At 66.1% G+C, this 13260-nt stretch overlaps 2 protein-coding genes across 4 annotated transcripts; both read left to right on the top strand.

Moving 5' to 3' along the window:
* The first annotated feature begins 179 nt into the window (after positions 1–179).
* Positions 180–1453, top strand: CRYBA4 (crystallin beta A4). Of its 2 annotated transcripts, XM_063350838.1 has the most exons (5): positions 247–285; positions 410–528; positions 745–886; positions 1005–1147; positions 1306–1453. In XM_063350838.1, the coding sequence occupies exons 1-5, from the start codon at positions 247–249 to the stop codon at positions 1451–1453; spliced, it is 591 nt and encodes a 196-aa protein (XP_063206908.1). The 2 variants fall into 2 exon arrangements, with proteins under 2 accessions (XP_063206907.1, XP_063206908.1); XM_063350837.1 differs by having other exon boundaries at positions 180–528.
* A 2127-nt stretch (positions 1454–3580) lies between these two features.
* Positions 3581–11928, top strand: LOC134522907 (collagen, type I, alpha 1b-like). 2 transcript variants are annotated; one of them, XM_063351169.1, is made up of 3 exons: positions 3581–3735; positions 4334–6859; positions 7132–11928. In XM_063351169.1, the coding sequence occupies exon 2, from the start codon at positions 5457–5459 to the stop codon at positions 6540–6542; it is 1086 nt and encodes a 361-aa protein (XP_063207239.1). In that variant the 5' UTR covers positions 3581–3735; positions 4334–5456; the 3' UTR covers positions 6543–6859; positions 7132–11928. The 2 variants fall into 2 exon arrangements, with proteins under 2 accessions (XP_063207239.1, XP_063207240.1); XM_063351170.1 differs by lacking the exon at positions 3581–3735 and having other exon boundaries at positions 3742–5694; positions 5758–6859.
* The last annotated feature ends 1332 nt before the right edge of the window (positions 11929–13260 follow it).

The raw sequence follows: 13260 nt of genomic DNA, 5'->3' as shown, positions 1-13260 counted from the left end.
GAGCCCTGCAGAGCGGAGCAGGAGGCCGCGGGCTCCTGCCTCCATCTGCCTGCACTGGCCACGCAACGCATGGCCTGAAGCCCCGTCCCGGGATGCGGGAGTCCCAGGAAAAGGCCAGGCCCCCAGCGCAGGGTTGGTGGGTCTGGCCAGGCTACGGCGGCGAGGCCAGGCTTGCAGGGACCAGCGATGCACCAGCCCTGGGGCAGGTTTAACGGTCCTTTTCCCTTGTGCCCTGGCAGAGCCACCATGACCCACCGCTGCAGGAGATCCTCCAGCCTCTGGAAGGTACAGAGCCTGGGGAGGACCATCGACGCAGCTTGAGCCCCATGAACACCTGGGCATGGGGCTGCAGTCTCTGCTTGGGGCCTCTGCACCCACAGAGCCCCCTGACCTGCTCCATCCTCCCCAGATCGTGGTGTGGGATGAGGCTTTCTTCCAGGGCAAGAAGCACGAGTTCACCACCGACTGCTACAGCACCCCGGAGCACGGCTTCAGCACCGTCCGCTCCTGCAAGATCGAGAGCGGGGCGTGAGTGGGGGTCACAGGGGGCTGCCACCCCATGGTGCTGTGGGACCCCACGGATGGAGGGGGGTTGGAGAATGGAGGTCTTCAGTGCCTTTTGCCACCTGAGCCATGGGGCTGCCTCCAATGGGTTACAGCCTCGTCCCCGTGGGGCGCAGCGGGCTCTGTGTTAGCGGGGTGGTGGGTGCCGTGGGGGTCTCACCCCCCTCCCGCCCCCGGCAGGTGGGCAGGCTTCGAGCACTGTGGCTTCCAGGGGCAGCAGTTTGTGCTGGAGCGTGGCGAGTACCCGTGCTGGGAGGCGTGGAGCGGCAGCAACGCCTACCACGTGGAGAGGATGTGCTCCTTCCGCCCCATCGCCTGCGCTGTGAGTGCCCCCTCCCCAGCTCCCCACCTTGGGGCTGGCCCCTGGAGCCCACCACCAGCCGCTGGCTGGGGGGCCAGGCAGGGCAGCCATGCCGATGCCATGCTCCTCTTGGTGGCAGGACCACGGGCGCAGCAGGCTGATGCTCTTCGAGCAGGAGAACTTCCAGGGCAAGCGGGCGGAACTGAGCGACGACTGCCCCTCGCTGCCTGCCCTGGGCTGGGACAGCAGCGCTGTGGGCTCCTTCCTCGTCCGCTCCGGCGCGTGAGTACCCCGTGGCCTTGCATCCTGCCAGGACCCAGCACCGGGGGCACGCACCGGAGCTGAGGATGCTCTGGCAGCTGCCGGCACCCTGCCTGCGGCGCGGGGTGCTTCATGGTGCTGCCAGCCCTGAGCCGCCGCCGCTCTCTGCTCTGCCACAGGTGGGTCTGCTCCCAGTACCCGGGGTACCGGGGCTTCCAGTACCTCCTGGAGAGTGACAGCCACGCGGGCGAGTACAAGCACGTGCGGGAGTGGGGCTCCCACGCGCAGACGGGCCAGGTCCAGTCCATCCGCAGGGTCCAGCAATGACCGCCGGTGCTGGAGCCACTGTGCCGCCGGCTGTGTGCCCTGGGCACCGTCTCTCCTGCAGGCGGCGGGGGCAAAGCTCAATAAAGGCTCAGTTGTCCAAGGCGGCACGCTGGCAGTTGGGGAGGGGACGCCATGGGGGTGCGTGGCTGGGAGTGACGCCATGCCTGAATGCAGAATGGGGGCTCTGCAGGGGCAGGGATGGGGTGAGCGGGAACAACCACCCTTTTCTGCCCCTGCAGCCAGCACAGGCATCCACATGTCCCTGTCACAGGCAGGCGAAGCCCCTGCTTGGCTCATATACGGAGATGCAATGCTGTGCAATGGCCTGCCCTCGGCCCCACTGCCAGCCCCCTGAGGAGCTGCGGGGCCAGGGCACAGTGGTCAGGCCCAGTGCAGCGGTGAGGAGCCGGGCGCTGAGCCAGCGGGAGCAGCAGTGCAGCCCTTGCACAGCGCTGCACATCCCGCCGGCGAGGACCGTGTCTGTCCTGTCCCTGCACCAGCCCGGCTGCCGGCTCCGGGGCTCTGCAGGACCCACACATCCCCGCAGGACCCACACATCCCTGCAGACCCCATCCGCTCTGCCGATACCTGCTGGCAGCTGCGCTGCATCTCCAGCAAGGCTGAGGAGGACACCGTGCGGCCGCTGCTGAGCCTCAGCCTTGCTCGGGAGCTGGAAGGAGCTGCAGGATCCAGCAAGCTGCAGCTGTGCACTCTGCAGCCATCCCCGCACCCCTGCGCACCCCTGCAGCCATCCCTGCGCCCACGCACCCCCCTGTACCCACGCACGCACCCCAGCACCCACCCCAGCTTGCAGCACCCCTCGTGCCCGGCGTGGAGCGGGCAACCCAGGGCAGAGGCGGGTGAGCCCCTCTGCCCGCAGCGGTGCGGAGGACCAGGCCACACCATGTGCTGGCCCTGGGACAGCGAGGTGACACCGTAGGCTGGTGGCTCCGTCTTTGCCCCAGCAGCGCAGTGGGCACAGGCAGCGCCTGCTCCTCCTCGCATGGCCCTGGGCTGCTGCTGCAGGATACCTGGGGAAGCGAGAAGCCATCGGATGCTGCTGATAAACCACCTTCTTCAGCTCATGAGAGAGCAGCCTTTAACTGAAGTTGAAAATGTGGCAGGGAAAGGCTGGTTTGGAAAAATTTCTCATTTCAGAAGGGCTCTGGAGAAAAGGTTTGACGTGATGAAAATACCCCACTCCTGACATTTGCAGCAGAAGGACCACCATTGGAGACAATGCTGCCCAGGAAGGGATTCTCTCTGCAGGAAATCATAATTAAAAATTCAGAATAGAAGAAGAAACAAAAGGTTTGGGGATGGGCTGAGTGAAACCCTCCTGCCGCCCCAGGGCAAACCCGTCTGGGGCTGCCAGTCAGTGAGCCGTGGAGGAGCGGAGCTTCCTGGCCCCTCCATGGCCACATCTGGTGGGAAGCCCCATCCTGGCCAGCCCACCCTGCCCCTGCCCAGTCCCAGAGCCCCGGGGTGACGTGGCCGACTGGGAGCGGGGCCAGCACACAGCCAGGCACGGCGGGCAGCTGGCAGCGGGACTGGTGGGTCCCCGGGGACCTGGTGGGGACCTGGAGAACAATGCAAGAGCCCAGCAGCTGCAAAGCACTGCGGAGGGGCCGTCACAGCCCTGTGGCCCCCGTGATGGGGGTGTGCCTGGCTGTGCCCAGCCGGGCAGGGCTGCGGCACTCCCGGACCCCTGCGTGTCCTGGCACCGCGGCCAAGGATGTGTCCCCAGGCTGGGCTGGTCTCCCTGCCATCCCACTGAGCGTGGCCGGATCCTGCGCGCCATGTCCCCAAGTGGTTTGTGTCCCTCACCCCACGTCCCCTTGTGCCACCCCCCATGGGTATGGAGTGCCCGCGCCATCCCAAATGGCCGTGGGGAGCCCATGCCACCGCGGTGGGCCAGTGTCCTGGGCAGAGGGGGGTGACGGTGGCCTTTGCGGCGGGGGCCGTGGCCCGGCTGCAGATGGGTGGGTGTCCCCCGGGGGGTCTGCCGCAGCAGGGAGCCGTGCGGGGCCGCGGGCGGGGGCGGGGGGGGAAGGTGATTCGGCCGCATTTCCAGCATTAAAATTTAATGGGAGTTGCAGCATCCTCCTGCGCCGTAGGTAGGGCCGGGCGGGCCCGGCGGGGGCTGCGGGGAGGAGGAGTTTGCATGGCAATCTCTTCCTCAGGGATGCTCTCTGGAAAGCTCCAGCACAAAGAAGCTGCACCGCGGCCAGGAGCGTGCGGAGCCCGGCGACCCCCGAGCCCAGCCCTCCCCTGGAAATCAGGTAAAACCGCCCTTACGTTTCTCTCTGCTATTTTCCGGACGGGAATGTGGCTCCTCTCCAGGCGCTGGGGAGGTGTGTGTGTGGGGGGTTTGTCTTGGGGCGCAGGGGCGTCAAGGCGGAGCGCCGGGGGCTGCCCTCCACCTCGGGGAGTGATGCAGGGACAGGAGCAGGGAGAGATGCTGCCCCCGGGACATGGCTGGTCCCGCGGGCATCGCTCCCGGGAGGCAGCGGGGGCCTCCGGGCGCTGCTGCTCCATCCGCTCGGTCTCCAAAAAAAAAAAAAAAATAAAAAATGCTGCCCCCCCCCCCCCCATATTCTTATTCCCTGGTTATAAGTAATTCTCACACGAACCCACAGGCGATGGCAGAGCCGCCAACTTCTCCCAAGGGGCACCAGGCTGGGGGCAGCCTGGGCCCCGCTCCCTTTGTTAGGAGCAGGAGCAGCAGCCGCATCCACAGCGCGTTCCCGGACGCAGACCCGGCCCAACGGGGCGATGCCCGGTCCGGATGGCGGCACCCGGGCAGCTGGGCACTGTCTGCAGCCCCCGTACCAAAATTAAGATTAACTGATGCACCACTTGTTTGTATCTTTTTTTCAGAAACCTCATCAAGAATAGGGCTCGAGACAGGTAAATGGATTCTTGCCTGATTTTCAATGCTCCTGGAAGGAAATGTAGCCAAAATGCTGGGTTACTTCTTTGTCTTGAAACCACCATTTTCTCCTAAACCTGGTGATCTTAGGTAGGGGGTTAGAGAAGAGGCTGGGGCCAGCATCCCCCCAGGGCGCTTCAGCACAGCCCTCCCCCCTGCAAAGAGTTAACCTGACAGATGCTCCCTGGGCTCCTTTTGGGGAGCCATTTTCTCTCCCTCATTGTCTCACCGCCTTTTGTGTGTTGCGAGTATATCCTACCCTGGGGAGCCAGGAGGAGCCCAGAAATAATCAGATTTTCAGTTGCTTCTGGCTTTTCGAGGGAGCCTTTGTGTCCCCCCCACCTTCTCCCAGGGCTGCCCAGCCCCCGAGAGCTGCAGACAAAGGGAGGCAGCGCCGGCACCGCTGCGGCAGCACCAGAGCCTGGGCTCTGCCGGGTGGCAGCGAGGGATGGGCAGTGCTGGCAGGGATGAGAGGGTTTTCTCCCCGCTGTCTTCATTGCTGAGCAAGAGAGAGGCCGTCCTGCCGCGGTCATCCCGCGCAAACACATCCCGCCTGCCCCACCATAGGCACCTCCTGCTCGGATCCAGGCAGGGAATCCATTTGCCAGATGCTCGACGGCATCTCCTCTGCCCAATCCCCCCCGCTGAGCCCGAGCCCGGCTCCCACAGCCCGGCCCCACGGCAGCTGGTTTGCAAATGCTGCCTGGACATGCTGTCCCCACGGGAGAACTGCCGGCAAGTGCGGAGACAATGAGCCGCGGGGAGCAACAGCGGCTCCGCAGCTGAACTGCAGAGTCATCACGGCCCGGCTCCCCCGGGACCAGCTGCCATTGTGGCTTTTCCAGGCGGGCAGGGCAGGAGGAGGGCGGGCAGCGCAGGCTGGCGCCGGCCGCGTGTGCCCACAGCCCCGCGGAGGTGGTGGAGCGGCACCCACCGCAGCATGGCGGGGACCGACGGCCGCTCCCTACGGCCAGCGCCTGCGGCACACGCAGGATCCAAGTGACCCAGTGTAACCACAGGGCAGGGGCGGCAGTGGCAGTGGAAGCAGTGTCAGAGGCACTGGCAGGGGCAATGGCAGAGACGGCGGAGGCGGTGACAGTAGCAGTGGCGGTAGCAGTGGCAGTGGCAGAGGCAGGGGCAGAAACAGCAGAGGCAGTGACAGTGGCAGTGGCACAGGCAGTGACAGGAGAGGCAGTGGCAGAGGCAGTGGCAGAGATGGCAGTGGCAGAGGCAGTGACAGTAGCAGTGGCAGAGACGGCAGAGGCAGTGGCAGAGGCAGTAAGTGACAGTGGCAGTGGTAGTGGCAGAGGTAGCGACAGTGGCAGTGACAGTGACAGTGGCAGTGGTAGTGGCAGAGACAGCGGTGGCAGAGACAGCGGTGGCAGAGGCAGCAGTGGCAGAGGCAGCAGAGGCAGACAGTCCCTGCCCCTGTGCAGGGATTTCCAGCAGCAGACAGGGACAGTTTGGGGCATTGCCGCCACTTCTGGTGTGGTCCTTCCCAGTGTCCCATCCCTGGTGGCAGCTCCGGCTTTCCCTCCCGGCCCCTGCAAAGGGACAGGCACAGGAGGGAGAGGGGCCATTTCCTCCGTCACTGGGTGCCCCACAGCAAGAGGTGGGCAGCCGAGCAGACCCACGCAGGGGGCGAGGGGTCCCCACGGGGAGTGCGGGCTGGAGCTGCCCCAAGGCTCCTGCTCCCCCAGCTGCCCCCTGCCTGCCTCTGCCCCACGGCAGAGCCCAGCACCAGTGGCCTGCAGCCACACAAGCTGCTGCGAGCACCCAGGCGCCAAGGGGCAGGGCTGGTTTGGGGGAGCACCCGTGGGGCAGGGGGCTCACCCGCTGCAGGAGGCAGCTGGTCATTGCCGTGCTGTCCCAAGGCAGCGCCAGGACAGGGGTGTCACTTTGCTGGAGATGCCAAGATGCCCGGGCTGGTCCCTGCTCCCCCGGGCAGCCCAGTGCATGGGACGGAGAAGTTGCACGGGGCAGGCTCAGCCGCTGGCAAGGCATCTCCCCCTGCAGAGGTCTTACATCCCCATCCCACGGGATCCGGCCCCTTCCTTTGCCCCCGGCTTTGGGCAGCACCCAGCCGCCTTGCAGGGACCAGGAGCAGTGCCAGCAGCAGTGGGGTTCGGAGCAGAGGATGGCACCTGGGGGCTTTAATCCTGCAGGGATGGGGAGCCGCAGGGGTGGTAGGGGAGCGGAGGGAGGCTCTGCCTGCGTTCCTGCCTGCCCTGCCCTGCCTGTGCCTCCTGCCAGGCTCCCAGCAGCACCACGCGTCCCCCACCGGCTCGGCTCAGCTCTGCCGGGGACGGCGGCACCGCGTTGCTCTCCCTTGCTGCGTTGGTTGCTTTCTTTTGCAGCTGCTAATGACTGACCTGAGGTCTGTTCACACACAGTCCCCTGCGCGGCCTCTGCGGCGGAGCAGCCAGACAGGACGGGGGGACATTGCATGGCACTCGCGTAGCCGGTGACCACAGGTAGGACCCCTGGGGTGGTGGACGTGGACAGTGACAGCCCCGTGCTCCCCCCACCCCTCGCGACCCAGGAGGGCTCTGGGCAGCAGGGAGCCAGCCTTCCTCCCAGGGGTCCCATCCCCTCATGGGCTCTCCTTGGGCTCTGGCTGGATCCGTGGTGTCACACTGTCCCCAGGGTCACTTCCATGAGAGGATGCGTCCCCCACTCATGCCCAGTGGTGGGGAGGGAGCAGCCACTGCGCTGCCCAGGGTCTCACAGCATCTCTGCTCCCCAGTGCCACCAGCCCCAGGGCACAGCCCCAGCTCCTGCCCGGCCAGACCAGCCGTGCCCGGAGGGGAGCCGGGGCTCAGGAGCCACCATCGCCACCCGCGCACGGATGCCAGAGACGGGCCAGCCACAGCAGAGCAACCTGGTGTCGGCTGCCATGGGCCAGAGCCATGAGCCCGGCCACTGCAGGGGACGCGGCCGAAGAGACGGCGGTGGTGACACCTGAGGACATGGGTCTGCGTGTGCGCGCGGCTTTACAACGAGGTGCTGGGGTCCCCTTCCCTCCTGCTGCTCCATCCCAGCCAGAACCAGTGCATGGGTCTCCCCATGTGCCCTCCCCAGCAACGGGCAGGATGAGACCCGTCCCCTTCACTGAATGCAGTGTAGGAGGAGGGAGAAGGGGATGGGAGCGGAGCTGTGCCACCTCCTCAAGGAGACACGGGGCCCAGAGCCCAAAGGGACCCTGGTTGTCCCACTGATCCTGCCCGTCTGTCCCTCTGTCCCAGTACTTTCTGCTCTGGAAGTGCCCTGCACTGCTGGTGCCACGTCCCGGCAGGACCCTGCCCCTACTCTGCTTTGAGAAAACACCTGGTTCGTGGAGCAGCCTGGAGCACAGGGAGGGACATGGGCAGTGCATCCTCCTCCCGAGAAGCCTGTGGCATGGCCTCTGCGGGGCCGTGTGGGGCCGACAGTGGCCCCATAAGCGTGTGTGACCATTGCCTCGCTGAGCAGCCCTCTCCGAGCAGGCAGGAGGGCTGGGCGTATGGTGGGCTGGGGGCTGAGGACAGACACAGCTCATGGCAGGCTTGCAGCAGGCTTGAAGTCCAAAATGGAGGAGCATCCTCTTGGGGACCAGAGGCAGCTAGCGCTGCAGGAGGAGGTGACCCAGGGTAACACGGGGCAGAGGGTGCCCTGGGTGCCCCTTCCCAGCCTTATCTTGGGCACGGTGCTGCTGCTCCTGCCGCCCCTGGGCAACCGGCACCGCTCAGCCACCCGCTCCTGCGGGCAGCGCTGGGGAGAGGCAGCTTCTGACGGGGAGGGGATAAGCTGTCAGGCACCTTTCCTCTGCTCCATACCCTGGTTTTCCCTGCTGGACCCCCTCCTCCCTCCATGGGCAGTGGGAGCTCGGTGGAAACCCAGAGGCGCCGTCACTGTCTCGGCAGAAGCCCTGCTCTTGCAGAGCTGCCCGTAGCCTTGCTCCAGGCACCGCCAGCGATGCCGTCACCCCTTCCCTCTCTCTGCTTCTTCCAGCTCCTTTCGCACCCTTACCCCGGAGCCTTGCAATGCCGAGTCAGTCCGGCACTGCTGGGATTGTCTCCTCTGTGCAGCCCATCTCTCCTCTTCACCAGTACGGGGGGTGGGAAACATGTATTGAGTGGGAGCACACGCTGCTGGGGGTGGGTACCTCACCCCCACGGACGACAGGGCAGATCCCCCGCAAAGCATTTAACTTGGAAAGCAGGTTACATTACGCAGGCTAAGCCCTCCGCTAACACCTTCCCAAATTCGACCCAGTAGCAAAGCCCAAAAATGCCTCCTGCTCTGGCCAGCCGGAGCCCCGCTGCTTCCGCAGGAGCCGAGCAGACCCACCCCCGGGAGGGTGCTCCTCCACCGGCGGCGGGGGGGCTAACCGGGACCGGCTCTGCATGCTGCCGCTGCGCTCCCATATTAACCTACTAACCCGCTGGGACCCCCGTCTGCACGGGGTGCCCAGGGGCTGCCGAAGCCCCTGGCGAACGGACTAACCCACTAACCGGCTCCAGCGCATGCCCTACTAACCGGCCTTGTCTCGCCCCCCCACTAACCGCGGACAGTCTTTAAAGGGGAACGGAAAAGCTGGGTAAGTAGGTTTGTAAGTGCCGGGTGATGCTGCGTCGGTGACGGGCTGCGCAGGCAGCGCCGGGCGGTCTGAGCCCCCGCAGCGGGCAGGAGGGGCAGTGGGGCAGCCCCTGCCCCACAACCCGCACGAGGAGAGGGTTTCTCCCCACCTCGCCATCCCCGGCTCTGCCTGTGGAGTCTGTTGCTGACTAGGAGCCTAAAACGGTTTTATCAGCAGAAGCTTTTCAGTTCCTTTTTAAGCCAGTAGATCTCTGTTACTAACACATTCCTGAACTGAATTAAACAAACTAACCGTTGCTGCTTTTCTCTTCATTTCTCTTCCAGTATGTATGTCCTCTAAGTCAGACTGATTGTGCCATGCTTCTCTCACTAACCGCCTGTACTAATCGTTCCTGACCTGTTTCTCTATTGCTACTAACCAATACTCTTTGCACTTTTAACTCTCGGACGCCATTCGCCATGACAAATGAACAGTGGCCGCCTCCTGGACTCTTGCTTATTCACTTGCAGCAGCCCAGTTTTCAACGCTGCTGAGCATCTTTGTCTCCCATTCGGTGCGATGGGAAGGAAGACGCTCAGGCTGGGGGGGCTTTGAAAATTTCCCTATTGGCCTTCTGTTTTCCAAGAAATTTCATGGGGCTAAACGAAGAGAAGAGGCTGAGTGGAAACAGGACAATGTGGAAACCGCTAATAACAATCGGTAGCGGCCACAAAAGTCCAGCAAACCCGGTTTGCAGAGTTTGAGCCAAAAAGCGACGCTATTGCTATGAGCCCCACCAGAGCCCGAGCTCGGGGCTCTCCCGGGGCCGCAGTTCACCCGTCATGGGGAATGGTCTCGTGCTGCTCCCCGCATCGGCACGCGGGCGCCGGGGCGGCTGCAGGGCGCTCCCGGGCTCCTCTCTTCACTCCTTTTGTCTCTCCACAGTTTATCTTGTGACTCTGGTGCATGTGGAAGCCGTTGCCGGCAGCGTGGTCCTGACTAACCGCACGGCGCCGAGGGCTGCATCTAACCACGGGGTTGGTACTTGCAGGGTCCCCCCCCGCCCCCGGCCACGAGCTGGAAGGGCAGGAGTGGGCAGCGAGCGGTGGATGGTGGCCCTGCTGCCCGGCAGAGCCAGGGGGGTGCAGCCTGTGCTTTGCTTTCTGTCCGTCTGTCAGGCAGATAAACATCCCATGCCTCTACAGGGATTCTGACGGGGTTAAGGCTCCAGGATCTGGCCCATCTGTGTGGGTTTGGCACGCAGGGCAGTGATCTGGGGTGAAGACACCGTCAGCATTAAGTGCTGGCTGTACCGGCAGCAGTGCTGCGGTGACCCGCGGGGCAGAACCCAAGCCCCGTGCCAGGAGAGGAGGGTGGCCCCATGCTGCTGGCCGGGACGGGTGCTGGCTCCTGAGGACATCCCGGACCGTGGCTGCTGGGGGGATGCAGCCCTGGGGCGACCTGGGGGGATTGCCTCGCTCAAGGGTCGGGGCAGCTCTGTCCAGGGGGTGAATGGATCCAGCCAGCATCCAGCTCCAGCTGCTCTCTCTTCCTCTTGTCCTTGGTGGCTTTGGCTTGTGCTCGCTAACCCAGTGATGAGGACTTCCCCAATAACCCAGTGTCACTGTCTGGTTTCAGTCTCACCTGACAGCAGCTCTCCTGCTCTGGAAGGCAGAGCTGGAGCCGGGTGCCCCGGGTGGCCGGGTTCATGCAGCACCGCTGCCCGCCTCCCCTTGGCACCCCTGGTCCGCACCGACCACAGCCTGGCCCTTCAGCTAGGACAGGGGGGTCTCGCTGGGCTCTCTCACTGACGGGGCTGCCCTCCCCACCCAGCTCTGTGGCTGCTCGACCCCCACCTTAACCCACTAACCACGCACCTCCCTTTCCTCTGCACGGCTGGGACCAGGGGGGATTTTTGGGCTGATGCTCCTCATTTTGACTGAAGGGGGAGGCAGGGCCCTGCCGCAGGCTCGGGGCAGAGGGTCAAGCAGAGGCATGGGGATGGGAAAGGGTCAGGGGGACAAGACAGGTTGGGCACAGGGCAGGTGGGTGCCCATCGGGGCAGGCGGGGTCAGGGCTCCTGCACGGGTCAGGAGCACCATGAGCACTGGGCAGGGGTTGTCGGAGCCTGCCTGTCATGAGGGGCTGCCCTCGCTGCCCCCACAGACCCCCTTTTCAGCTCCAGAGCAGCCTTCCAGCCAGCCTCGCACCCAGGGGGACCTCCCCAGGCCGGTCAACGAGACACCAATGGGACCACGAGTCACGCAGGTGGCCCAGAGGATGCACCGGGCAAGTGCAACCCCGCACAGGCAGCAAGTGCTGCCTACGGACCCCTTGGTGGGGACAGGACACCAGCACCCACCAGATGGCTGCTCCCCCCTGCAGGGCCACCCCTTCTGAACAGAGCGGGACTGGGGGGCAAGAGAGGCTTCACGGAAGAGCCAGGTTGCTCCTTTGCTCTGCCCCAGCACCTCAGGGCTCCCTGCCCCTGCTCCCCACTTCCCTCAGCTGGGAGAGGAGTCGGTCTGTCTGTCTGTCCACCCCCCTTTGCTGGTGTCCCCAGAGCTGTCTGAAGAGGGAAGGCAGCAACGCAAGCGGGATGTGCAGATCCCCCTTTACCAGCTGCAGTGACAGCAGGTGTGGGGCCGTGTCACCCCAGCAGCGACGTGAGCAGAGCTCCAGGGATGGTGCCCGGCCCTGGGGGACACCGTCCTGCCCAGGGCATGCCAGCCCAAGCTGGCCAGGGCTGCTCCTGCTCTGCTGGGACCCCGCTGCTGCCCCTCGCCCAGTGTGGTGGGAGCGGGCACGGCCGTGGTGGGGCTGGGCGCAGGAGCGGGGCTGAGCGCTGGCGCGGGGTGAGGATGCCCTGGGGAAGGGGCTCCTGGGGCTGCCTCTGTGGCGCGAGCCGGAGCCCTGCGCGTCCCCACAGCCCCCAGGATGTCCCTACTGCCTGTAATCTCTGCTGTGAACAATGGCAAGTGTGCAAACGGCCTGCAGTCTGGTGTCTTTGTGGGGCGAGGGAGGCGGGGGGAGACGGGGAGGATGGTCTGGGGGTGCCCCAGCTCCCGTGCGCACCATGCCATGGGGCACAGCGTGGGGGGGGGGGGGGGGCAGGACAGGCTGTTCTCACCACGGCCATCTCGGCACCCCGCTGAGCAGCCAGGGCCACTCGACGGGGCGTCAGGGCGGGAGGGGACAAAAATGCCACGGTCCCTGGGTGCCCGGCGGGAGGAAGGGGCTCCCTCCCATGGCAGGCGGGGGAGGGCACTGCGGGAGGGCGCAAGGACGGGTGTCACCTCCCCAGGCACTGCCGGAGGATGGCTCTGGAGCGGAGAAGTGACATCATGCAGCGCAGGCAGCGCAGGCAGCGCAGGCAGCACTCCCGGGCAGCGCAGGGTGCGGTGCCGGCGCCGGCGGAGGGGACAGCCCGGGGTCCCCGCTCGCTCCGGGACACACCGCGGGGCGGGGACGTCCCCGGGGTCCCGTGGCGGGGGGGGGCGGAGGGCAGCCGCAGGCAGCGCGGCGCCGGGGTGGGCAGCGCCCGGGGGCTGCGGGGACGCCTCCCCCGTGCGGGGTCACCTCTCCGGGGTGCGGGGAATGCTGGGGACCGGCCCGGAGTGCAGGGTGCTGCCGGCCCTGGCCGCGGGGCGCCGGACACCCGCCCGTACCGGCCCGGACCGGGAGGGCGGCGGCAGGTGGAGCTCGTGCTCCAGGAAAGCCCTGCCCGCACCCTGCCCGCACCCTGCCCGCACCCCCTCCACACTCCTCCCACACCCTGCCCGCACCCTGCCCGCACCCTGCCCGCACCCCCTCCACACTCCTCCCACACCCTGCCCGCACCCTGCCCGCACCCCCTCCACACTCCTCCCACACCCTGCCCGCACCCTGCCCGCACCCTGCCTGCACCCTGCCCACACTCCAGCTGCACTCACCCCGCACCCTGCCCGCAGCCCTGCGCCGGAGCCAGCAGCAGAAGCGAGGGCAGAGGGTCTGACCCAGGCCCCCATCCCGCAGGGCAGCCCCGGGCTGGGCTGTGCCAGCGATGCCTGGGTGCTGCAGAGCACCCCGAATCCCCCCGGAGAAGGGGCTGAGGGCAACCACCCCGGCTGCCCCGCAGCCACTGGCAGCTCCTGCCCTGCACAGGGAGACACGGGGCAAGGGAGCGGGGTGAGCCCGAACCCCTGTGTGCAGCAATGGCTGCGTGAGCGGGCCTGGCGTGTCCCTGCCTTGCTCCCAGCGGGGTCAGGCTCAGCCCGGACCCTCCCCAGGGCAGGGGAGCACAGGAGGGACCCGCAGGAGCTGACAGTGTCACTCGGC

This window comes from Chroicocephalus ridibundus, chromosome 13 (genome assembly GCF_963924245.1).
Source record: "Chroicocephalus ridibundus chromosome 13, bChrRid1.1, whole genome shotgun sequence".
NCBI lineage: Eukaryota > Metazoa > Chordata > Aves > Charadriiformes > Laridae > Chroicocephalus > Chroicocephalus ridibundus.
Note: the sequence above shows the minus strand (reverse complement) of the source record. Positions and strands in the feature narration are given on the sequence as shown.